The 26448-nt window shown below is 36.4% G+C and overlaps 5 protein-coding genes across 6 annotated transcripts in view; 3 read left to right on the top strand and 2 right to left on the bottom strand.

Moving 5' to 3' along the window:
• The window catches only part of LOC108359658 (KDEL motif-containing protein 1-like), a 201438-nt gene extending 192308 nt beyond the window's left edge, over positions 1–9130 (bottom strand). Inside the window, exons 1-4 of one of the 2 annotated variants that reach the window (XM_017611610.1) lie at positions 8861–9130; positions 7864–8779; positions 7503–7802; positions 5518–6376 (exon numbers count right to left, since the gene is read on the bottom strand). In XM_017611610.1, coding sequence (XP_017467099.1) covers positions 6263–6376; positions 7503–7802; positions 7864–8779; positions 8861–9045 — 1515 coding nt within the window. In that variant the 5' untranslated portion in view covers positions 9046–9130 and the 3' untranslated portion in view covers positions 5518–6262. Of the gene's footprint in view, positions 1–5517; positions 6377–7502; positions 7803–7863; positions 8780–8860 lie in introns of those variants that run through there. The other variant, XM_017611611.1, reaches the window with a different exon arrangement.
• Positions 1–12201, top strand: part of LOC108359656 (uncharacterized) — a 106074-nt gene extending 93873 nt beyond the window's left edge. Inside the window, exons 4-7 of the mRNA XM_017611608.1 lie at positions 10930–11061; positions 11139–11326; positions 11400–11586; positions 11655–12201. Of these exons, the coding sequence (XP_017467097.1) occupies positions 10930–11061; positions 11139–11326; positions 11400–11586; positions 11655–11846 (699 nt within the window). The 3' untranslated portion in view covers positions 11847–12201. The remainder of the gene's footprint in view (positions 1–10929; positions 11062–11138; positions 11327–11399; positions 11587–11654) is intronic.
• A 5044-nt stretch (positions 12202–17245) lies between these two features.
• Positions 17246–19105, top strand: LOC108359657 (U3 small nucleolar RNA-associated protein 18 homolog). Its single transcript, XM_017611609.1, has 2 exons — positions 17246–18179; positions 18260–19105. The coding sequence occupies exons 1-2, from the start codon at positions 17376–17378 to the stop codon at positions 18989–18991; spliced, it is 1536 nt and encodes a 511-aa protein (XP_017467098.1). The 5' UTR covers positions 17246–17375; the 3' UTR covers positions 18992–19105.
• Positions 19041–20487, bottom strand: Nup62 (nucleoporin 62). The gene has a single exon (XM_017611612.1). It carries the CDS (start codon positions 20296–20298, stop codon positions 19123–19125), a length of 1176 nt encoding a protein of 391 aa, XP_017467101.1. The 5' UTR covers positions 20299–20487; the 3' UTR covers positions 19041–19122.
• Positions 20488–20841: 354 nt separating this feature from the next.
• LOC108359655 (kinesin heavy chain) overlaps positions 20842–26448 on the top strand; it is a 29911-nt gene continuing 24304 nt past the window's right edge. Inside the window, exon 1 of the mRNA XM_017611607.1 lies at positions 20842–21538. Coding sequence (XP_017467096.1) covers positions 21392–21538 — 147 coding nt within the window. The 5' untranslated portion in view covers positions 20842–21391. The remainder of the gene's footprint in view (positions 21539–26448) is intronic.

Consider the following 26448-nt stretch of genomic DNA (forward strand, 5'->3'; position numbering starts at 1 on the left):
CACTGTTGACAGTTACAAGTTTGAAAAAGTAGACGACTTCGTTTATTTGGGAACCAGCATTAACACCAATAATAATGTCAGCCTTGAAATCCAACGGAGAATCACTCTTGCCAACAAGTGCTACTTTGGGCTGAGTAGGCAATTGAGAAGTAAAGTCCTCTCTCGTCGTACAAAGATCACACTCTATAAGTCACTCATCATGCCTGTGCTGGTGTATGGCGCGGAAGCATGGACAATGAAAGCATCTGATGAGGCGGCTCTTGGAGTTTTCGAGATACAGATTCTGCGAAAGATTTACAGACCTTTACGCTTGGCGCAGACGATTTAACGATGAGCTGTGTGAGCTTTACAACGATATGGACATAGTGCAGCGAATTAAAATTCAGCGGCTCCGCTGGCTTGGCCATGTCGTTCGGATGGACAGAAACGCTCCTGCTCTGAAAATATTCAACGCGGGCCGCGATGCTGGTAACAGAGGAAGAGGAAGGCCTCCTCTGCGTTGGAAAGACCAGGTGGAGAAGGACTTGGCTTCACTTGGCATTTCCAATTGGCGCCAGTTAGCACAGAAAAGAAATGACTGGCGTGCTGTTTTGGACTCGGCCAAAATCGCTTAGAAGAAGAAGAATTACAATTTTGATGGTGCTTGCTTGAGTGAGATTTTTCATTCAAATGAGCAGCACCACAGAAACATTATAGATTTTAGCATAATAGAAAAAAAAAACAGAACTTATGGGTACTTATGGGGTAGCCATCATTCTGAGGAAAAAAATTAAATTCAGAAAACTAACGTTCGTGTCAGATCTAGATATTGTGGTAATTCAAACTAAAAACTTAAAACCTAACTTGGTCATTTGCGCGACTTATTTTCCTCGATCTGTTCCCACAGAAACTTTCAAAAATTAAATTTCAGGACTTCTCACTTTTCTTGAAAATTTTCAAAATGTACTAGTCCTGATTGACTTTAACGCCAGAGCAGCGGCGTGGGGAGATCAAATCACGTCGTGTAGGGCTAGAAATCTTCTTAACATAATTTCTGAGCACAATTTTTGGGCCCTCAATGATGGATCTCAGACCTTTACAGCCAACTTTTTATCTCACAATGGATCGGTTATAGACCTGTCGTTCACCAACTGTAACGTGCCGCTTATATGGAGAACAGACCCAACAAGAATGGGGGGAAGCCACCACTTTCCCATCATAATTGAGTCTACCGCAATTAGCATTCATAAGAAATGCTTTTTAGCACAAAATAAGCTTAAATTGGGACTTCGACAGCTAGAACTGGAGCCAAACATAGAGGAGATTCATTCCAAATTTAATGAGGAGCTAGTAGCAGCCACATACACCCTTCAGGGCAACATAGTTCCCAAATCTTGGTGGAACGAAACCTTAGCGAAAACCTTTCGTTTGCTAAAATATGCCTCTAAAAAATGTAAGAACTACCCAACACCACAAAACTTTGAAGCGTGTTTAGAACAAAAAAAAACGTGGAAGGAGCAAGTTAAAAAAAGCAAAAAAAAACTAAGCTTTGAAGGTAAAGTTGAAGAACTGAACAATGACCCTACTACCAAACAAGCCTGGAGATTCGTAAAGGCTATGAGAGGTGATTTCAAGCCCGGAACGATTTTGCGTGGTCTTATAGCAATAATCTTAATTTTCTCCAATATCTAAAAAACTTAGTCCCCATCTCGAATCGCGATATAGCACCTAACAAAGAAATAGTACCGGAAAATGAACTGGCAATAAGCTTCCAGGAAATTCAGGATGTTCTGAAAAATAAAAGAAAAAACAGTCGGCAGGAGGTGCGGACCGCATCACCTATAAAATGCTAAAAGCACTCTCGGAACAATCCCTAAACAACTTACGCACCGCTCTAAACAACGCATTCCTCTCAAACCAGATACCGGAAAAGTGGCGCAAAATTAGAATTGTGCCCATACCGAAAGCAGGCAAAGACCTAAATGATTTTACCAACTTCATGCCCATAGCCCTGCTGTCGGTCCTCCTGAAATGCATTAATTTAGTAATTAAAAATAGGCGCACGGACATGCTAGAGGAGGCCCAACTACTCCTTTGCGTATAGGAAAAGGAAATCTCCCACGGTGTACACAAATTATTTGCACATTAGAACTCTGAAAAGTGAACGTCTTAAAATAACAAATTTAGTAATGCATACAATTGTTTGAGTCTGGTCAAACTTAGGAAAGCTCTAGAGGATGTGGATATTCACCCCACGTATATGGAATGGATCTCTAACTTTCTTTCCTACAGAGTATTGCAAATGGGCAGCGAATCCATAGAAATGTGTGATGGGTTGCCTCAGGGCAGCAGTTGGTCCCCGGTACTGTTCAACGTATACACCAGACCCCAGGCATGATATTGTAGACATCTCCACCAAAGTTTACCAATTCGCAGACGATTTTATTCTTTTATCGGCTCATAAAGACCTGCGTCAATCGCTTGCAAATTTACAGAGCAAAATCAATACATTCAGGAAAAGTGCGATGATTTAAATTTTAATAATAAATCTTGAGAAAAGAAGTGATGTATTTTTGCAATGGGCAACCAAAAAACTTTTCAACCGGACATGCAATAATCCAACTCTGGAGCAAACACAATACATCAATTTTTTTGGGACGCGAATAAGCGCCTCCCTAGCTGTCAGTGTAGTGCTCACTCACTTATCAAGTAATTTCAAAAAAATTCAAATTTGTTTAAATGTATCACGATCGTTAAAGCAGGGCTACATCCTAAAGTTTCTCTAAATTATAACAAAGCAATAGTGAGAAGTAAAATTGAATTCAGCCGTACTGCAATGACCAATTGCGCAAAGACCGTCAATAAAAAAAATCAGACCTACCAGAACAGTTTCCTCAGAAGAAGTTTTGGGCTTGCTGCAAAAGAAGTTATGAATAATATTGTGACTGATGAATCCCTCAGGGATTCAGCTTTACGGCAATCCCGGTGTTAACTCTAGTTACAATCTCATTTTCAACAAGTTCAGACATATCTTCGACGAACTAAAGGACAAGAAGTCAAATCTCCCGGACGAGTCGAGTGACGTACCACCAACTGATACACGACTACAAAAATGCAAATTTTCGATTTTTGTTTACGGACGCATCCGTGGGCAGCAGCACAACAGGGATTTCAATTTTTAACCCTCAAGACAACACGGAGCATGATTTTAAGCTTGAGTTCCGCGCTTCTTCCAGCTTTGGTGAAACCATAGCCATTTTGAAGGCCTTGGAACTAGCCAGAGAATTAAGATATGGAAAAATGCAATCTTCTCGGACAGCCTGATAGCCTGCCAATTAAATAAAAGAGTCCACCCAAAGCCATTTAATTGTGTAAATCCACAACCTAACAAGGGAGGCAGACTTTGACAGGGTAGCAATAATCTGGACACCCAGCCATAAGGGAATCGTAGGAAATGAAAGAGCCGATCAGGTAGCTAAAAACGATGTTAACTCAAATACAGGGAATACCTGTTCTGAACTCCAAAATCTGCAGATGTGGACTTCAGGACAGCTACCTGCACCAGACGTTTCAATGTTCACTCCTTAGGCACGTTCGAGAGGGCGCCTCGTAAAAGAACTGTCAAAATTTGTATGGAGCTCAATTTACGAGCCCCTCGAAAAATTACGAGACAAATTTGTTGCACAAACCACCTCGTAAACTTCAGTGTTGCCGAGGGGCCGAAATTTTTTTACTAAAATTTATGATAAAGTAATGAAAATAAATGAAAAAAATAATAAGCGAATAAAATGAATGAATTTCATCTACCAACTTTATTGACTTCGGTTTTCTTTTTTTTTTTTTTTTTGGGTTTTGGGTAGGTTGGCCGGTTTAATTGTAAACCACCGCCAGGTTATTCCTCTTAGTATGCTATATTCCAAGGGTATGATAAGTCTTCAGGTGTGTCCAACGTTGCTCCACTAATACACGTATGGTAATACCGCTGAGGGCCAGAACCACGTGCAAAGTTTCTGCTGGTCTAACGTCTTAAATTTTTTAATTAATTATATATTAGATTGTATTAATCTGTATGTAGTTAATGGCAGGGAAATAAGTCCACGTATCGCCAGGTTATATCTCAAAATGTATAATTTTATAATTATGCGTCAGATGTTTGTTAAAATTTAATTTTATACTTTAATCATTTTCATGCAAACTGTACTTCATCAGTTCTATAGCAGTTTTTAGTTATTTTTCCAACAGTTATGTCCATACCGTGCAAACGGTACTTTATTTAGCTTTGCATCTTCTTTGNATTTTTAGTTATTTTTCCAACAGTTATTTCCATACCGTGCAAACGGTACTTTATTTAGCTTTGCATCTTCTTTGTTTAACGAATTTAACATTATGGTTAATATTTCACTTGAAGCACTTCATATGTATGTTTTATTTAAATTAATTTATTAACATTATATTTAAAGTTTAAGTATTATCAGATATCTTTTATTTTAATTTGGAACGATTCAGAATTTTATATTTATTACATATTACTATGTATAACACGACAAGTCACATGTGAAAAGACTTCATTATTTGCTTATATTTTAATCCAATATTTGCTTTAAAANTTCGGTTTTCTGATCATTTTCGCCATTTTTAATTATATTTCAGCCAAGAGTGATAGAGATAAGACGGCGGGAGGTTATGGAAAATACTACGAAACAAAAATTGCTTCACAAAATCCTGGTTGATCTGTCAAACTGTCACTTTACGAACGTATTTACACCCTTTCACATAGGGAGCGTTCCCATAAAAGCCTCGTAAACTTACGAGTTTACTCGTGACTTTACGAGTTTAGGGGAATCCCCTAATTGTTTTTTGAATTATGTCGTTATTGCGGAATATAGGCATTTTAAGTTAGCAGAAAGCTATAGCTTTGTTTCTTAACAGATAATTATAACAAATTATCACTAATTTCTGCTGGAAAGCGTTCCTTAACTCAAAAAACTAGCAGAAACTAGCAGCTCTCTCTCGTTCTTGTGCTCTTCTATTTTTGGCTTTCCTGTAAAATTTTTACTAGCAGCTGTCAAAATTTCTATTTTTCTAGGTGCAATCCCGTATTCCTCGGACTCGGACTAGTAAATCTGTCAAAAAATAAAAAATCGCTCAGAGCGAGAGAGTAACATTGAAAAGTACGGGATCGCTTTCTAGTAAAAAAATGATAACTTCTGTCAACTTCAACATAACCTCCAAATTTTGGTTGTAAATTTTTGCTTATTTTGTATGAAAACACACTCTGCTCACACATGTAAATAACCAAAAATACTTTCATATTCATTAGAATCCACTTAAGCAAGTAATTTAATACTTTTCAACATGAATTAGCACTTTTCTTTTGTTTACAATTTGGTTGCCAAACACACTACAGCTGATCGTTTGACACATTTACCAGAATTTACCAGCAAAAAATTCTCGGACTAAAACTGGTAACTTCTGACAGAGAGAGAACCGTATTAACTCTCTTTTTTGTCCTCTCAATAGTCAGAGAACCGAGTACGGGATCGATTTCCAGTAAAATCGATAACTGATTCTGACTATTTCTGACTAGTCCGGACTCGTACGGGATCGCAACTTATATTGTCAAATACACCGACCAGCTGATTACTTGCTAGTTTCTGCTAGTTTTGCGTTTCTTTACTTTTTCGTTACTTCGCTCTCTGTGAGCGTAATTCTTTCAATTTTCTCATTCTTCTTCTTTCTGATAGTTATCTGCTAGAAAAGAAAAGAAACAAAGCCTATATCTAAGCAACTACGGTGTGGGTTTTATATAATAGATACCCTGCTATAATACTTGTTTACTAAGTAGGTTTCCGAAAATTTGCTGGTTTTTAATTTAAGTGGCGCTATGGTAAATTGGGTACAAGGAAAGCGTTTTACTGTAAAATAATTTAATTGTAAAGTAGAAAACAAATCTACCTTTTCATATTTTCGATATCCTTCTAAAACCAACAAATATCTGCAAGCATATATGTATGTACATACATATTGAGGATTATTAACGAAGTTGACCTTAAAAGCTAAAAGCAGTGATATGCGATTTTTCTACCATCATTAACCGCTATTCAAAAAAAATTAACGAAAGCAAGGACGTCTAAGGCAAAGTATGGAATGTGAAAAGAGCCAATTATGGCATATAAAGAAAAAAGAGAAAAAATACAAAATGAGAGTGAGGTTTAGGTAGAAAGAAATGAAAAGCAGAAATCAATAAATGCGAAAAATCGTATGCGCAGACTTGAGTAAGTGTCTAGAGCTCATCCCTAGGGTAAGGCGGTTCTTTGCAAGAGCAAGTGAAAACCTGTTCGACCTTCTCCATGCCAGGCAACACGGTAATAGGTGAGACGAGACGGTTGCTCCATTCCTAAAAGAGTTAAACAGCAAAATTAGTTTTGAAGGAATATTGGCTCTTTGATATAATAAAATGGACTAGATGCTTTTGTTAGTCGAAATATTAACGTAATTTGTGATGCAAAAAAATTATTGGAAAAAAAACAAGTAAGTTTAAGTTCGGGCGGAGCCCTTTCCGAAAGCTACCGCTACATGGTAAGCCGGGGTGTATCAATTTTGAGTAAATTAGCCTCCTTAAATTTCGAAATATTGAAGTTTCCAGCATTTCTGAAATTTACCGTTATATGAAAAGCGGCCGTAATTTTTGTCCGATTTCAATAATTTTCAACGTTTTTCTTCTATGTGGCAAGCACGATAACCACACCGAGTTTGGTACAAATTGGTAGAACGGTTACCGAGATCCATATATGTGATCATAAGTGGGCGCCGCCCCGCCCATTTTCCAAAATAAATTTTATCATAAACGTGTTTCTTGGTACAGAATTGAATAAATTAGCTTTAATATTTACTGATTTATCGAAGATTTCGTATTTCTCAAAATTACCGTTATATGGGATGTGGGCGTGGTTTTGTCCGATTTTAAAAATTTTCGGCCATTTCGTATGTTATACCAAAGCCAACCACTGTGCCAAGTTTGGAAGAAATTGGTGCAGCGGTTACCAAGATATACACATGTAACCATAAGTGGGCGTGGCTACGCCCATTTTCCATATATTTTTAATATTCTTATTTTTCGTCTAAAACTTAATATCAATTTTGAGTGAATAATCTTCAGTAGTTACTGAAAATTACCGTTATATGGGAGGTAGGCGTGGTTATTGTTCGATTGTGCCGTTTTCAATACCATCCGTCCTACGCCAGAAAGAAGTGCACTATCAAGTTTCGTTAAGATATCTCAATTTTTACTCAAGTTATCGTGTGCACAGACGGACGGGCGGACGGACGGACAGACAGTAACCGCTTAATGGATTTCTCTTTTCATTCTGATCATTTATGTATACATTTGTCTATATCTATCTCGATTCGTTTTGAATGCTACAAACAACCGTTATGTGAAAAAAGTTATAATACCCTTGTGCACAAGTGCGCTCGGGTATAATTATTTCATGGTAAATGAAACGGAATTCAGTACCACTTACCTTAAATAGCGCCATGTGATAGCAGTATATGTTTTGTGGCATCAGGTTTTTCTCCACAAATTTGCGGGCTTCAGCCACGATCTCACGCGCACGGTCTTCATTTTCTCTGGCCCACTGTAGACGTTCAATTAAATCGCTTAAATCACGCTTGAAGGGCACATAGTGTTTAAAAGGCGTTAGCTTGCTGTAGAAATGTTCATAGAAGGTAGACATCTGTTTGAAAACCAACGAATCACCGGCAAGCAAATAAGGAAAGCGATAGGCAGCTACCACGCCATCCACATTTAACTGGTATTTGTACTGCAGGAAACAATTTAACATTTTAACATATATTAAGTTGCTAATATTTACTAAAAGTTACCCGAAAGAACTCCAAAAACGATATATGCGGAACTTTTGGGCCATACTTGTCCTCCTCGTTGCGGAAGAAAAAGAAATTTGTGAGTGATGCATTAATCAGTTCAGGATATTTACGCGCCAGCTCAATTAATTCGAGTCGCTCCCGGCGGGAATCTCTACCTCGCCAAAATGCCTTGTTCTCTTTTATGTCCCAAGGGTATTCGCTCTTTTGCACCGACAACATATCTAAAGTTACACGTCCCATATTTTCCAAAGTTGATTCAGTAATATCGTAAGTAGGTAGCACTATATCATACGAGTCATCACTGCCACACCATGAGAATATCGGGTACGGGCCAGAGGTGCGCTGTTGTCCACCTTTCTTCGAAAGCGGCCAATCTCCCAAATTCAAATAGAATTCCATATCTGGCAACATAACAACACGTCCCAACGCCAATAGTGTAGCGTCCATGAACATTTTAAATCCAGTGTACTTTCCGTAGCATTGACGCCATACTTGCTGCTGCTTTACCACATAATGGCATAACGACACACTCTCTGGTTGGTTGTAACGCCTTAAAAGGTTCTCGCGTATAGCGCTAAAGTTCACACGCTTGAACGAATGTAAGTCCCAAACGATTTGTTTATCGTCCAAATAGGAGGGACAACTATTGTGCAACATCCAGAGATTTAGCTCTTGCGGGCAGTAACAGCGTTCTGAATACACTTTATTGTATATGACATACGGTGATTGCGCCACATGCGAACCATTGTAGCGCACCTCTAGCTCTACTTGATCGCACCAGTCGGCAATGGTGTAGCGCACAATTGAAGAGCCATCACCGCGATCGATTAGATTCACATTAGACCGACATTTACCATGCGGTGAATTGCCTTTGACAGACACTTGAAAGTCTTGAGGGGGCGATTGCTCAAATCTGTCTCGAAAACAAAAAAAAAATTAATTACTCAACACACGAGTGTAAACTTTCACTAATTATGCAAAATATGCCACTCACTTGCGTCCGTTTTTGTCCACTGCGTGTATGAAGAAATAACGTGCGGGCAAGACAACTTCATCCGGCTTCAAGCCGGGTCCCCACACCAGCGTTTTTTCTGCATCCACTATCCGTCTTCCATCAAATGAGTAAACCAAATCGGAAAATGTTAATATTGCAGCCGGTAGAAAGGTATACAACAACATTTCACGACCTTTTCTTCTATGTATTAATTTTTTTATGTAGATATGCGTTCACAAAAAGTTCCAAACAAATAGCAAACAGCCGCTGATAAGCAATAGTGATGTGCTGAATTGCCGGTTACACTATACTCGGTACCCAATACTTCCTTTTCAGTACCCAGTACCGATTCTATACATACATACATTAAACGTTCGCTATAATAAGCTGCAAGGCGAATTAATATAAGGTGATAGCAGGAGTACAAAAACAAAAATTTACATGTATTTTGTTTTTGCTTTCGCGCATAAACTGTCAAAATCTGTAATAGTGTGTGTAGAAATTCAAACAAAATTTTTCAAATTGATATCAGAAGCCGTGCGGCGAAACACATACACAAAATCAGCTGAGCTAGTAACACCACCTTATATAAATTCGCCTTGATAAGCTGTATTCTTTTACAAATTATCCAGTAGCAACATGCGATTGCTGACACGATCTGTCTTACCAGAGCGCCACGTAAATGAAAACTTAACACCGCAGAATTTTTCTGTAGTTGTAGACCGTAGCGCGTATTCTGCGGAATTTAAATTTTTCCGTGTCTGCTGATGTCTTCCTTCTATAGATGGTTCCCACTTCGTCAGTTTTGCAGATGGTAAAAAAGTTATAGGTTCCTATACAAAATACGTTAAAATATTTGAAATTTACTATTGAATAATGTTTTTTGTTGGAAACTAATAGTTTTATTTAGCTATAATCTATTATAGCACGAAAAATTGTAGTTGAGAAGGTAAGTTTATGAAAAGGCATTGATGAATGGCAACACTGTAGTAAGCAACACTGAGGGCTCCAGTAATAGACAAAATTATTATTAAGTTAAATTAAGTATACGTTCTGCGTTCTTGACTAACTTAAGCTTAACACCACCTTTTATAAATTCGCCTTGGTACAGAGTGTCGAAAGTATTGGATACTTTTTAAATCGGTTCCGAGTATCGATAAATACTTTAAAGTACCGACTCAGCACAATACTATGGTCGGTGTTATGCATGAACGAAAGACACAAGATCACGCGGGAAGGAAAAAACGAAAAAAGTTATTTTCTAGCTGCCGAAATCTCGACGCCATCTTTGTTGTAAGAAGTAAACAACGAAGAGAACGGAGAAAACCGCGAAATTGTTGAACGCATGAAAAATCATTTTTATTATGCAAATTCTTCTAAAAATCATGCCGTTGTGTTAAATTATTCTTTATCTTATGTGTACACACGTTGTCACAAGCGAAAATGAAGAAAATTGCAGTAAAAAGCCACCACCAAATTGTAAACAACGAAGAAATGTAAATAAACGGCTAATGTCAAAATCGTTCAACTTTTTTCCTTAATGCGATTCTAACGGGCTACTCTCCAGCCCGCGTGATCTTGTCTTTTTGGTTCATGGGTGTTATGCAGAAATTTTGTTTGGCAAACTGCGTGCAATTGTTGTTGCAGCAAACTCGGAGAGAGCGAGTTTGGCGACTCTCACAGCAAACTAATTTTGTTTGGTCAAACTGCAGCAAATTCGGTGTTGTCATATACAAAAATTTTAAATTTTGCGCGTTATGTACATCTGAAATTCTCATTTCGTGTTGGCAATAGCCATGAAAACCATAATGAAGGTGCAACCCTGTGCCAAACTCGACATAACCACCTCCGAGCAAACTAAGCAGCCGCCATTTAATTTGGCAAACAAAAGTTTGTCTGCATAACACCGACCTTAGTTAAGCAAAAATCTACATCTGACGTGAGTGTTGCCAGACGATAACCAAAATAAAAAGAGTCGGGTATTTTAGCTTATACCATGTACGAAATATTTGTTATTATTCTTGAAAGAAATATTTAAAAAATTGTATTATTATTTTTGTTACTTTTAGGGCTTTTCTTGTGTTGACCTCCTTAACGCTGGTATGAGGCAGTCTGGAGTATTCTACTTGCAAATCCGTGGCACTACTTATTGGTTCTTAAAGGTCTATTGTGAGCAAGAAATTACCGATGGCGGCTGGACGGTAATTTCTTATTGGAAATTTTAAACAAAAATCTCAAAAAAAAATACTAAATACCCATTTGCACTCTTTTATTTCAGGTCATTCAAAGGCGAGATGATTTCGGTGAGCCGCGTGAGAACTTCAATCGTGATTGGGCTGACTACAAAAATGGTTTTGGCGATCCAGCGAAGGAGTTCTGGCTAGGTAATGAGAACATTTATATGCTAACCAATAATGAGGATTATGCGCTGCGTGTTGAGCTAGAGGACTTTGAAGGCAATAAGAGGTACTTATAAAATTTTATGTACTGGAAACAGGCTTACACAAATTAGAATCTAAATGCAAACTTTTTATTAAAGATATGCACAATATTCGCATTTCAAAATCCACTCGGAAGCTGATTATTACAAGTTGGAAATCGATGGTTATGAAGGAAATGCTGGCGATTCGCTCAATGATCCATGGTACGGTTCCAACAATAGTCCTTTCTCAACATACAATAGAGACAATGATCGCAGCTCACTGAATTGTGCTAGCATGCTCAAGGTGACGATTTTTCTTATACTAAGTGTATTTTCAAAATTATAATACGTTATATTTTGCGTATTTATTAGGGCGGCTGGTGGTGGAAGTCTTGCGGTCGTGGCCTAAATGGTCTTTACTTGCATGATCCGCAAGATTTAACAGCACGACAAGGCATTGTTTGGTTCCGCTGGCGCGGTTGGGACTACACACTAAAAAAGGCCACCATGATGATTCGTCCTCGCGCCCCTCAACCTATGGGTAGTACAGTGTCTACGTCATAGGCTAACCTATTCCGAGGCGCTAAGTTGTAGCCAAGAACGACAACTGTTTTGAAAGCACCTAAAATCAACCGCAAACTAGTTTCAAATTAAATAGTTTTAAAATCATAGTGGCATTTTAAAAATGAAACTTTTTTCATGTAGACAGGCATTTTCCAGTTCAGTTGAAACACCCTGTGCAGTGGAATTGAAGCGGAAGTAAGATATTTGGGCAGAAACTATATACATCCATACAAACTACTCACCTACATACAAACGATACTTAGAAAATTGCATATGAAATGTAATTTGACATCATTTTCGGGTTGATTTCACTTTTGTTTTTGAAATTTTACTTTTATTTTTAGTTTTTCGTTGTTAGCCAATTATATATGTATGTTTACATCCTTATTTGTTATTTGTTTTACAGATATTAACTTATTTTATCATACATATTTCATAAATACACATACCTACATAAATTGTACATTATATTCGTGCATGCATAGATTCATACAATTATTTTAAATTACACACAAAATACATTAATTGGAAAGTATTTATTTGTTACCACAAAAATTTGCCAAATTAATCAAGGTATCAGACGCAGAGAAAAATTCTAGGCATGAACATTTTTATTTGTAGCGACGATCGAAAAGAGCAACCAAATCTGTTCGTTTTCAGTATATATAACAAAAGAAAAAGGAGAAATTTGCCGGTTTTGTGACAATATTTTGCCTTCATTACCATCTACCCATACATTTTAGTCACTTTGTAGCATATGCTAATAAAAAGAAATGCAAATACGTGTATAGGCGAAATACAAACTATACATCCTCTTTATTTATGTGCATTATCTACAACTATACAAAAATTTTCTGCTAACATTTTTTCTAAATTTTTTATATTTGCATACAGTTGCCCCTGTATTTTTTTCAAATTTATTAAACTAATCCCCAGTTTCACAAATCCATTTTAAAATTTATCACACTGCTAAAATTAAAATGGCAAATTCTCCCTACAAGGGTGTGTCATTTTAAATTTTAACAGGGTGAAAATTTTAAAATTGATTGGTGCAACCGGGAATGAGAATATTAATAAATGGTAATTTTAGTGCTCATATTGTATATATTACTTTTCTTATTAGCAACATTTTTGTGGCTTTGATAATCATTTTCTTTTAATGTTTACCTGTTACAAATTCTAATATTTTTATTATTCCTCTTAATTCATTGTTATTCGAATAAACATACATACATACAAATGCAATCAATCCAAAAATGTACAGAACCTTCAATATACTCGTAAATATAATTCGTAAAGAACAAAAACAAAACAAATATGGTAGTTGTAAGAGATTTTGTAGGCAATAAAATAGTTATAAAACAAACGCCAGCATATTATTTTATTTTTCTTGATAGGTAAGTAATGAGTAGGTATGTTTTTTACATTTCTGGGAAAGTTTCGGCTAAACTGCCTGAACTCACGTGAACGAAAACCCTTCATTTTCGTACCTGAAACTAAAGGTCAATTCGTAAAAAATTATACATTTAAAATCTGAGCGCCAACGAACTCAACGTAAAATTAATAGTTAAGGTATCCACACACGTACGCCATTCTGTAGGTGTGTCATAACTCACTTCGCAACCATGATTCAATAATTAAAGGTTTGCTCATAGCATTTGTTTGCAGGGTATATATTTACGTATTTGTGTATGTATACGCGAATATGTAAACAAAGCAAAACAGACGATAATTTGAAACAAGCGTGCTCATAAGAAGAAGCATAGCTTTAATCGATATCACCTGTAATTGATGCGCCTTGGAGCCGATTTTGTCAAGAGGGAGCGAGAAAACTGCTTTTTAAGCAAACCTTTTATTAATAGTTGCGATCCCGTATAGGGCATTCGCACGAGGCGATTTTACAGGCAATTTTTAGTTGAAAGCAAAAATCGCCTCGTCCGAACGGCCTTTCAACTAATCGCTTTCAACAAAGTTGGTCGCCAGCCAACTTTGAGCTCGTTCAACTTTTTTTCCTTGCAACCCTGTGTTTGTTTACATTCTGTATCAGTGTTGGGAAATTAAATTGTTCCTTCAGTACGAAATCTATACAAAAAATGTACTTTTCGGCTATAAATTGTATACACTTTTTAATTCGCTCATATATTTTCTTAGTACATTCCCTTCAAGACCAATGAATTTATGGTATTCATGAGAAAGTTTTATTGTTTATGTACATACGTTTACGTAGTTTACACTTTTACAAATTGATTCCACGTGCACATGTACTGCATTTAACGCAAATATGTATGCACACATTTTCAGGTATACATCTTAACAAAAAGCATATTTAAGTTATTATTAATGGATAAAAGAGACATTTTCCTTTGGATTCAGTACTAAAATTTGACATTTTAATAGCATTTCAAGTGCTTATCAAAACTTTACGACAAGATTTGACCATTTATCTTAATAGTATTCAATTTTAATTATTTTTTGTAAAAATACGGTTTATATTTTAAGAAAAGCTGTACAAATTCAAGGTTCAAACTTTGTGCAACATTAAAAAAAACCAACACACTTTCGTAAAAATTTCGAGCTTTTTAATTCGATTTCCTAGATTTATTTTGAGCGTGCGGTTTTTTAGCCCATTAAATTTTAATATAACTAAGTTTTTTAAGATTTCTTTGATGAAGGTGTTGCTAGTTTTCTCCATATAAAAAAATCGTCGGACACACTTCGTATGGAAGAAAATGGCTGACATCGTCGACAAAAAAAATACCAAGTTCAACGGTAAGTCCCAGCTACTTTAAACTTGCACTTTATTATACTAAAATTGAATGGGCTAAAAACTAAAGAATATTAATAAAGCTTGAAATTTTTACGAAAGTATGTTGTCTTTTGGCTGTTTCGCAAAGATTTAATCTTGGGTTTATACAGTTTTTCTTAAAGAATACATTATATTTTATAAACAGATAATTAAAATTAAAGAATAATAAAATAAATAGTAAAATCTTGTCAATATGTGAGTGCCGTAAAGGTATTATATTTAAGAAAATCTCTTCTTAAAACTAACGAAGGCTTTGTTTCTATATGAAGCTGACTTCGACATTTTGTTTTAATAAAACTTAGTATCGAAAAGTTTCTTTAAAAATTTGCCTAGGCTATATTATACTGGTTCGTTCAAGCCATTTTTCAAAACAAAACAACAAAAGAGAATACAAAAAATTTCTTGCTGTGAATTTTCAGAGCTATATATATTTAGTATTGATTACAAAATTGTACTAAAAAGTACTGCGTAGTAGGAAAGTATATTGTAAATGAAATTGTATCAAACCAGTACAATTATACCAAAAATGCCAACACTGTTCTGTATACATACTTTTTCTTCTTTTCTACTTTTTACTCTTATTTTATCTTTCAGCTTCGCTAAAAGCTAAATTTAAAGCAATACTGAATACTTTAATAATTATGAATGTATTTTCCTGTATTTTATTATCCTTTCTATACCCTTTCCATTATTAGAATCAAAATGCATACCATCGTAAGGTCGCTCGGGCCTAAAGATCCTAGGCCTGATCTTGTTGAAATTCTAAGGGGTGTTTGGTTCTGTTTTAACGGCTAGGCTATTAGATTCAGAATGAATCCAACAATTTTATTGAACTTGGGGCCGTTTTTATGAAAAATGTTGTGGAAAAGCAACAATAATTTACAAAGGTAAGAAGTTATAGCTGCTATTTGGGGGATCACTACATCTACTAATCAGACGTCTTCAACCGCGGTCACTGAGGAGATCTGGTGATATCCGAAGTAGCAGCTACAACTTCTACCTTTTGTAAATCATTGTTGATTTTTAATAAAAATTTTCATAAGAAACGGCCTTAAGCTCAATTAAATTGTTGAATATAATTGTTATAAGGCCATAAATAACAAACAAATTCTGAATGAATAATAAATTTAAGGTCAGTCAAACATACCGAAAGAAAGTCGGAGTCTCCTCACTTCGATGTTTAAAACATCGGTAAAACTTCCATCGATGTATCGTCAATTTCGCGATGTTAGTAAATTGTAAACATCGATAGCAAACATCGAAAATTTAACCGATATTATCGATGTTTCAAAAACACCTTAGGGCCGGTTGTTCAATGTCTGATTTGCACAAATCGGAAGTAGAACCTCCGGTTAAGCTAGTCCGAGTATTTTTGCTGGTAAATTCTGGTAAATGTGTCAAACGATCAGCTGTAGTGTGTTTGGCAACCAAATTGTAAACAAAAGAAAAGTGCACACTGCTAATTCATGTTGAAAAGTATTTAATTACTTGTTTAAGTGGATTCTAATGAATTTGAAAGTATTTTTGGTTATTTGCATGTGTGAGCTGAGTGTGTTTACATACAAAATAAACAAAAATTTACAACCAAAATTTGGAGGTTATGTTGAAGTTGACAGAAGTTACCATTTTTTACTAGAAAGCGATCCCGTACTTTTCAATGTTACTTTCTCGCTCTGAGCGAATTTTTATTTTTTGACAGATTTACTAGTCCGAGTCCGAGGAATACGGGATTCCACCTATTGAATCATGCTTCGCAACTACGTCATTGGAGGAAAACAAATTTTTGACAGCACCATGTCGTAACCTTCTATTCTATGATCCGGTAATTAGAGAATAACAGGTCTATTCTGCACGTTACCGAAGATTTGTAACTGGAAAATTTTATTACCAAAAATGTAGATCAACAGGTCATTCATTATTCCTTAAAAGCACCAAGTAAATGCAGGTAACATGTAAACACAAAACACTTTATCCATTTTTGCCCGGAGAAAATGTCCGGGCTATTCCGGACACGAGAAAGAAGAAATTTACGATCCAATTGTGGAATGCATGCACTCTCTAATGCCCATTTTCTGGAGTATGGGAACGATTTCCGGGCTATTTCGGTGGTTTTTTGCGTTCCCGTTTTTAAGATTATGTTCCATTTTCGAGAGCAAACTTTTCGCTTATTCTTTCATTACCGGATCCGGTACGGATTCACGCGGGACGGAGAGTAGCCCGTTAAAATCGCATTTAGGAAAAAAATTTAACGATTTTGACATTAGCCGTTTGTTTACATTTCTCCGTTGTTTACAATTGGTGGCTCTTTACTGCAATTTTCTTCATTTTCGCCTGTGACAACGTGCGTATACATAAGATAAAGAATAATTTAACACAACGGCATGATTTATAGAAGAATTTGCATAATAAAAATGATTATTCATGCGTTCAACAATTTCGCGGTTTTCTCCGTTCTCTTCGTTGTTTACTTCTTACAACAAAGATGGCGTCGAGATTTCGGCAGCTAGAAAATAACTTTTTTCTTTCTTTCCTTCTCGCGTGATCTTGTGTCTTTCGTTCGTGGAACAAACCTACTATAAACTCATTCCACAAGATCCACACACGTGCACGTCAAATTTCCCATATGTCGAAAATCCAAAACAAATGTTTTGCATGGCAGATTTAGCAAATATCGCCACAATTATTTTGGATATTTTTAACAATTCGCTTGCAAAAGTTTAAAAATGAGTGACAGTGAAAACGAAAGTATTCTAGATCTGCTCGAATGTGCTGAAGAGTATGACAAATTGATGCAGGAAAAACTGATATCGAATAGCAAAGCGGACGAAGCGACAATGCCTGCAAATTATGATAAAAACAATAAACACACCGCCAGCCACAATGATACTCTGGAGATACCTATGGAAAAAGTAATTTTTGGTGATAGGAAGGAGTTGTTGAAAAATTTTGCTGTTGCCGTAGGTGAATCAAATAATGGCAAACAAAACAAGGAGGAGAGTGATGGCGAAAGCGACGATGGCATTGAGAGTAGAAAACGCAAGCCCGCCTGGACCGACGCAGATGACACAGATATTACATTGGGGGAGGTGAAAAGACGAACCCGTTTCTCAGGACCACTAGATCATTTGCGGAAAGACAAAGCTTATAAAGACTACCTCACAGCGCGTTACGTACGCACAGTGCCCCAACCCAAATGGGCATCGTTGGAGCACAAAAAAGAATTTGATAATTCAGACGATGAGGCGCTTTTGCAGACAGTGGGTTTTGTGGAGAAGCCAGACACAACAAGTTTACTGCAAACGCATCTACAATTCAAGAGATTGAAAGATTTAAATCGTGCTTCCTATGCCGAAGGCTCTATAACTAGTATACAATTCATACCTAAAAGCACGGCAACACTTGTGGCTGGATTAAGTGGAATCGCCACTATTTATAGCATTGACGGGGTGAAGAATGAAAAGTTGCATAGCATGCGTTTTGAAAGATTCCCCATCATGTGTGCGCGTTTAAAGCCCTGCGGGACAAAGGTTTGTTTACATACATATATGTTAGAATATTTTTAAACTAAGTACATGTATATTATGTTGTATTATTGTATGTACTGCAGGCAGTATTTGGCTCCACAAAGCGAAAGTACTATGTTTATGATCTAATGAAAGCACAGGAAATGCATTATACAATGCCGAAGGATATTACTACGGTGCGCAACTTCAGAATATCTCCATGTGGACGCTACATGGCCGTTGCTGGTCGTTTCGGGACCCTGCATTTGTTCGATGCCAACTCTCAGGAGCTAATACACTCATTTAAACAAGAGGAAGATGTGGCAGCCATTTGTTTTACCAGCGACTCAAAAACTATCGTATCCAGCTCACTATCTTCCAAGATACACATTTTTTCTTTAACAAAGCAACGTCTAGTTCACAGTTTCAGTGATGATGGTTGTTTGAATGGTAGTGCAATGGACTTATCTTTAGACCAACGTCTTCTCGCCACTGGCAGTATGGAGGGTGTTGTTAACGTTTACGACTTCCAAAAAATTCAATTATCTCTGACGCCGCAGCCAGAAAAGACGTTCATGAATTTGCGAACTAGCATTTCAGATGTAAAATTCAATCCCAACGCTGAAATTTTGGCCATGAGCTCAGCGGAAGTAGCTTCCGCTGTGAAATTGGCACATTTCCCAAGTGCAACAGTTTTTTCCAACTTCCCAGCAGTTAACAGCGATATTGGGAAAATCCGTATTGTAGAATTCTCGCCCAACAGCGGATATTTAGCCTTGGGCAGCATTCGCCAGCCAGTGAATCTGCTACGTCTTAAACATTATAAATATTACTAAAATATTTTTTATTTTTATTTCCGGGGAAGTTAAATAAAATTCGTATAAGCACGTTTTATAGAAAACTGTATTTTAACAAGCATGTACATACATTGAAATATAAACTGAAAATTCCCATCACATGAAATAATTTAATTATAGTAAGCTGATCGGAAAGAGCGCTCTGATTCGCGTTTGAATGATTCATGCATCTTTGTAATATCATCGAGTTTATTAGAAATATTGGTAGTGGATGATTCGATCCACTGTAGTGAGCTCATGTGGGCATTTAAAATTTTGCCAATTTGTATGATAGGATCTGCACTGTCTTGCCCCTTATTCGCCTCATTTAAGTTATCGATGATTTCTTTAAGATCCTCCGACATTTGCTTTAGTTGTGTGTCCAAATTTTCAACCAAGAGATATGTCTGGCTACGCTCTACATCTACCTGTGGCAATTTTAAGAATTCTTTCTGCAGTGGAACAATGCTTTCTTCCAGCTCTTTGTGCTGAGTAGCTATGAATTCCAACTCCTGTTCCAAAGTTTGTTGATCGGACTTTACCTTTTGCACAGCGTCATTGAGCTCGAGAATTTTATGATTGTTGCTTATAAGTATCTTGTCCCATGCATTTATTTGCGTCGCCTGGTCAGCAAATACTTTTTCTTGCTCCTCCAACTCTAATGTCCATTTGTTAATATGATCTTCCAATTGATTATAGGATAGATGCGAGGCATTTACCGCAGCTGCAGAATCGGTTGTCTTTGTTGCCGTGCTGAGGTTAGCGAAGCCTCCCGTGGCTGGAGCTGTCGAGGTACTAATTGAGCCAAGAGTTGGGGGAGCTGCAGATGTGGTTTTAGCAATTGGTAATGAGAATACAGGCGCAGCCGTCGCAGATGTTGTGGTTGTAGCGGTCGAAGAAGTTGTGGTGACAGCAGGTAGCGCACCGAATCCAAAACCCGTCGAAGCCGTTGTAGTAGCAGCAGCGCTAGTGGGAGCAACCGCTGCTGAGCTTGCGGTCGGTGCACCCAAAGAGAAACTAGTTGATGGAGCTGAAACTACGGTTGGCGCCGCCACGGTCCCTGCGGCCGTAGTGGTGGCACCCAGAAAGCCGCTGCCAAATCCAACAGCAGCGGGCGCAGCCATTGATGTCGTTGTCGCAGTTGGAGCGCCAAAAGCCAATGGTTTTACTGTACCTGCGTCTCCGCCACCGGTGGCACCAAAAGAAAAAGACCCTGGTTTAGAAGGAGCGGTTCCACCCGCAGACGCCAATCCGAACGAGAAAGCAGTGCTCGCCGCTGTGGTTGTTGTTGGTGGTTGGAAACTCATGGAGGATTACACTTGTTACAAATGTTGCGGTATAAAGATTTTTGTTTACAAAGAAAATTTCCAGATTAGTTTATTTCACAAAATTAATCGCCGCCATCAACGATCAAAACGAGGGATTTTTCGGAATATGTCAAATTTGGCGACTGGTACAGGGTGGTGCAAGATATTCCAGCTGTTTTGATTTAACCGTTAAAAGAAAGAGACAACCACTGCTATCATCTGAGAAGCGCTGAAGAGTGGGCATGGTGTATTATTGAGAGCGGGTGTCGCAAGGCTCGAATAGGTACCAGCGTAGCCATATTAAAAGCGAAGAAAAATGCACTTTCCACGAAAGATTTTAAAACAGTTTGGAGCTATAAAACAATGGTTTTTGGGTATTTTATAAATGTATTTCGAACTAGTATAGCTAAAACTTTAATAGGACTACTTTCAGTGCATACAATTTTAAAGATTAAAATTGAATTATTAAGATTTGCATTAATCAAATCATCTGTCCACTCTGGTCGCTGTCAACTGCTGTCATCTTTTTCACTAGCGCTGCGAGGTGTGTATTTGTCGTTTCATCTGCTGCTGTTCGGTTCGTTTCGGTTCGACGAGCAAAGTGAAAATTTTTATATTTTTTAACAAATAAAATATTTGAAAATCTTTCGATAAAACCTTCACAACGCTAAATGAAGGTTATTCCCTGCTAATTTAGATTGCATTTTTTTTGTAAGGAAATTGTAACGCGTCCATTCCGTTGTGTGGTTGACGTGTGAAATTGGATGTGTCTGCATATCTGCCAAGCAGAAAACGCCGTCGTTGGAAGTCGGTGTCGTCGTCGCAGTCGCAATAGCAAAAGCAGCACCAGTGAAATAGAAAAAAAAGCAACAGAAAGTAGAAAAAAGAAGGCAGGAAAGAAATAAAAGCCAATAATTGTTCAACGCAGGAAGAATTTTCACTTTAGGAATAGCATAGGAGTGTTACAAACTAAACAGCAGTGGAGCGGTGCTATTTGGGAGTGTAATTGCAGTGCAATAAAATTTGCTACACCCAATAGATAAAAATTCTTAAAAGTATTAACGGTTCCGCAAGTACCGCTGTAGCCGTTAAAATGTCTGCTGAACGCGAGATTCCGGCGGAGGACAGTATCAAAGTGGTCTGTCGTTTTCGTCCGCTCAATGACAGTGAGGAGAGGGCCGGTTCCAAATTTGTCGTAAAATTCCCCAACAGCACTGAAGAGAATTGCATTTCAATTGCGGTAAGCTATTTGTGCTCAATTTTAATTTTTAATATATAAACTTGATCCTTTGTGCCATATGGAGTATTTATGCGATTTTTATATGCGGAATACCTAAACACACCCCCACTTATTGGGCGATGACGTCATTTTTACCCTATAATATTCCCAACACTCATGATGCATAACAAAGAGCTGGCAGAATCGGAAGGTTGGGTTATTGGGTGTTGCCACCCCACTAGGTGAAATTTCATAACGATGGTGATATTTCATTCCTGGTGGTGTTTCATTCCTTCGATTGGATTGTTATTTCAATGAGTTTTTAAGAAATGAACATGGTAAAGAGCTAGTTGCACTTGTGCATGGGTTTGTTCTTTTAGATTTGACTAATAAAAATTGCTTCTTATGATCGCTTTTATTAAGGTGCCGTTAAACGTGGCAATGCTGTCAAAATGCGAAACCGAAAGTCCCCTTTCCCGTGTAAACGGCCAGAAAGCCCTTTTGCAGATTTGCAAATTTGCAGAAATCACTTTCGGAAATAAAGATTGTGTAATTATTGTATTCTCCTGATATGAACAATATAAAGGGAAATCTTTAGCTATTGGTACAACGATTTAGGAGTGGGGGACGTAGGGGAGGAGGCGTGGCTCAACATCCTCGCACCCCCTAAACGAAAGAGGATGGACGCCGCTTTATGCAAAGTCACCCCTCACCCACACTCACAACTTTCTGCGTAGGCGGCCTTCGGCCGCGCTTAGGGATTATAACCCTCTCTAAGTGGAATTCTCCTTTCTGTTTTGCTAAAGAGGGGCTGAACACCTCTTGCAGAGATATTTCGTGGATATTTTTTTTTTTTGACAGCTCAGCTCGGAAACTTGCAAAAAATACCATATCTCCAACCGACATTATTAATAAATTAGTGCACAGATATAGTAAATTTTATTTTTGTAATATATTACAGTGTAAACAGAAGAACAGGAGAAGCTCGGCCAAACACTAACATATGTGTAAGCGCCATTATTATTATTAAACAGACAAAAAGTATCAGAAAATTTGTTTTTCAGAATTAAAAACTGCTTTCGAAAGTCACTTTACATGCAAGGTGTAACTGCACCTGCAATCTCTTGGAAATTCTCGAGTTTGACAGACTTTTGAAAAGGACTTGCACTTGCCACGTCTAATAGCCACTTGAATGCAAAGTATCTTTCGGAAGCGTTTTTATTTCTGAAAATTTAACTTTCCGATATCTACCAATTATGGCCTGTTTACACGGTGAATGCAGACGAGTCCACTACCATCTATGACTTAATGACTTGGTAAATTTACTAAGCTTGCTAAAATGAGCACAAAACAGTCATTAAATGTTTAATACATTAATACTCAAACAAATACTCTAATCAGTAGAATAATTTAATTACACGTATTTTTCATATTTTATTCGACATTTTTATAATTTTATACAAATTCGCCAAAAAACGCGTCAAACGGCAAAACTCGATTGGTTTAACAGCACTGGCAGCATAAATGAAAATTGCAAGTTGAAATTATTTCTCAGAAGCGATTTGCGTATTTTCAGTTGCAGATCTGCAAAAAGGACTTTCTGGCTGCATTGCCATGTTTAACCGCGCCTTTAGATTTCGTGTTCATACATATGTATACCAAGGTCAACTAATTACTACCGAAATTCAAAGTGATTTTGCTTGCAACTTAACAGAAACTTCATAAATAACAGTTTCCAAGCTCACATAAATTTCAAAAAAATTAATCAAACTTCAAAAAATTGTCATCAAAATTTCAAATCATTAATTAGAACATTTAGGAAATTTTCGGGTATCCAGTTTTGTAGCCCATTCATTTTTAGTCTAATAGAATGCAAGTTTAAAGTCGCTGAAAATTACCGTTGATCGCATGATCAAAATCTATTTTTATATAAAAAGGCAGCAAATATTCTGATTAAAAATTTTGAAATTTGATGACAATTTTTTGAAGTTTGTATAATTTTGTTGAAATTTGTGAAAGCTTTGTAACTTTTCTTTATTTGGAATTACATTTTAAATGATAGTTAACTGCCCAATGTTGGTAAAATACAGTGAAACCCGCTTAAGTGCCTAACCCGCTTAAGTAACCAACATTTTTGGGCAATGTGAATTTTTGAATGTAATCTGAAGAAAATCCCTCTCTTAAGTACCTCCCCGCTTATTTCCCCAACCTGCCTATGTACCTCAATTTTGCGTACCACATTTACCATTTTACCTATAATTTTCACCTTTTAAGTGCTCTTTTAAAATTCCTTAAGACATTTACATATTTTGAATCTCAGTGGCAGCGCTACACATCTTCGGCAAAAAAATTATAAGAAATCAACGGTAATTTTTAGCCACTTGAAACTTTTACATTATCACACTAAAATTGAATTGGCGATAAAACTGTATACTCAAAAAACACATCTGAGAAAAGAAATTTTAAATTTTGATGAATTTTTTTTTTTAAGTTTTCTATAAAATCTTAAGCTTAGGTTTACATGGTATCTGTTGTTGTAAGGGAATGAACTGTATTTTGTTGTTGTAAAATCTTAAATAAATACGTATACTTCATTAAATGTTTATGTTTTATTCAAGGATTTACATATTTATGTAAGTTAACAAAAAGATGTAACTACATCAATAATTATGTTCGCTTAAGTACCCGCATCGAGGTACTTAAGCGGATTCTTTTAAGTACCCAACCCGCTTAAGTACCTCAAAAAGGCTGCCATTTTTCGTGAGGTACTTAAGCGGGTTTTACTGTAACTATCTATTAAGTGCACTGAGAAACTGACAAGAAGAGATAATCTTTTGATTATAATTAAACATCCACTGAGAAATCGGCTGTTAAAGTTGGTTTTTTTTTTAACTTACCAAAAAAAGCTTACGAAAAACATATTTTGGTTTATAAAACGCCTGGTAAAAAGCGTAATATAAGGTATTGATATCAACACCTATCAGATTTTCCTGTTCGCGTACACAAAAATCCAGCAAAGTAGGGGAAACAGAGACCAAATTGAAATTTCATTCTGATGAACAGTGTTGCCAGAGAAACATTTCGTTTGGAGCTAAAACGGTCGAAAAAAGAGCTTAATAATACTAATAGTAGCTAAAATGAAGAGCTAAATATTTTTGTTAAGGTTGAGCATTTACTGACGTAAGGTTGTTTCTACATTTTCGGCAATTTTAATATAAACAACGAATTTTATAAGTTTAAGTGATCGAATTCGTTGCTATGACACTTATAACAGTGAAATAAAAATACTTTACAAACTGTTAAAGTCTGTAATTTCGTATATTCGAATTGAATAATTTTTTCGCAAAATTTTTCTGGAAAGTTTTACTTCCAGCTCTCCTTACAGGAAAAATTAGTAAGGTAAAACAAAATCCGCGCTATCAGAAAAAGGATTTTCTTTTAATTAATTTTTGAATTCTTTAACCTCGATCCAAGAGTTTATGGTGGATACACTGCATCTCGAAATTTTCCATTTTATCAACGCCTAAGTTATGGCTTATATAACTATATATACCAAATACCAAACTAAAACTTTCTGGAGCTAAAAAAAAGTGCTACATAAATTTGAAAAGAGCTAAAAAAGAGCTAGGAGCTAAAACAGGATTTTCGGAGCTAAATAGAAAAATTAAAGAGCTAAATCTAGCTCCAAAAGCACCAAAATGGCAACACTGCTGATGAAAAGCTGCTAGTTTCTGGTGGAAAAATTTTTGCTAGCAGCCTTTTGCCACCAAGAAAACCAGCTGATCAAAGTTATACGTTCCCACGACAGTCGGGTCTACGTAACCGGAACGACCCAGATTTATATCTGGCCAAGGACTGTCACTCCAGCAACACTCCCCAAAAAGTTTTTGGGAAATTTGTATGCTGCTACAACAACAACAACATCAAAGTTATATGTTTTCAATTTATAAAAATGTGGAAATTTATTTTAGATTTATTATTATGATTTTTAAGTTTGAAATAACTTATTAGAACTGCAAATATATCAGAAGAAAGCAAATACTCAGTTACTCATGATTCCTTAGCAAATTGCTTTAGGAAAACTTTTAATATATATTCTTTTCATGTTTTATGCTTTTGTATGTAAACAAAATTTCGACTAAAAACTTGCAAGCTTTTGCTAGTTTTGGGTTCGTATACTTTTGCTAACATTTCTCTCTTTGAGAGAGAACAGAAAAAATTTCATTAGAATTTTGCTGTTGAGAGTTTTCTGCTGGAAGAATACACGAATTCACCTATATCCGTAACAGCACCTTGATTTTAAAGGTATGAATATGTATAAATTCATAATAAATATTAAAAAGAAAAAATTCGTTTCTTGGTTTTGTCGTAAATATTTGCATTTTACTTTAAAGTTAAGTGATTTATATACATACATTCGCTCTCAGCACTTATATAAGGTTCATTTGCATAAAATTAAAACAAACTTAATAATAAAAACGCTTATTTGTCAATGTTATTGTGGCTTGTTAACATTTTATTTTTAATATTTTTATTGAGCTTTGTACCACGATTGTTNTTCTACCGCTTAGACTTTGTTGCTTTTTCAATTTTTCCTAATAAACAATCGTGGTACAAAGCTCAATAAAAATATTAAAAATAAAAACGCTTATTTAACACTTAATATAGTTATTTTAAGTTACTTTTAAAAGCACTTACAGAAATGTTTGTTGGGATACTAACATGAGGTTGGCTACATTAGACATTTACTTACGTGTGTCAAGTTAGCACTACACTTTTCGAAATTGGAAAAGTTAACTACGGCATTAATTGTAGTGTTTTTGTTGTAAATTTGTTGTGGAAAGAAAAAATTTGTAGCTCTCGTTTTTTAAGAAAAAATGGTATGTAGTGCTAACTTGACACCATACACCTAGTCGATAGAATTGAGATAT

The sequence above is a fragment of the Rhagoletis zephyria genome, unplaced genomic scaffold (genome assembly GCF_001687245.7).
Source record: "Rhagoletis zephyria isolate East Lansing unplaced genomic scaffold, Rhagoletis_zephyria_1.1 Rzeph_scaffold_00432, whole genome shotgun sequence".
NCBI lineage: Eukaryota > Metazoa > Arthropoda > Insecta > Diptera > Tephritidae > Rhagoletis > Rhagoletis zephyria.

What these genes read in the sequence shown, in the direction of transcription:
- LOC108359657 (XM_017611609.1), top strand. Translation starts at nt 17,376, where the DNA reads ATGAGTGACAGTGAAAACGAAAGTATTCTAGATCTGCTCGAATGTGCT. An exon ending in TAAAGCCCTGCGGGACAAAG is followed by an intron (nt 18,180 to 18,259) that starts GTTTGTTTACAT and finishes TATGTACTGCAG; the next exon opens with GCAGTATTTGGCTCCACAAA.
- Nup62 (XM_017611612.1), bottom strand. Translation starts at nt 20,298, where the DNA reads ATGAGTTTCCAACCACCAACAACAACCACAGCGGCGAGCACTGCTTTC.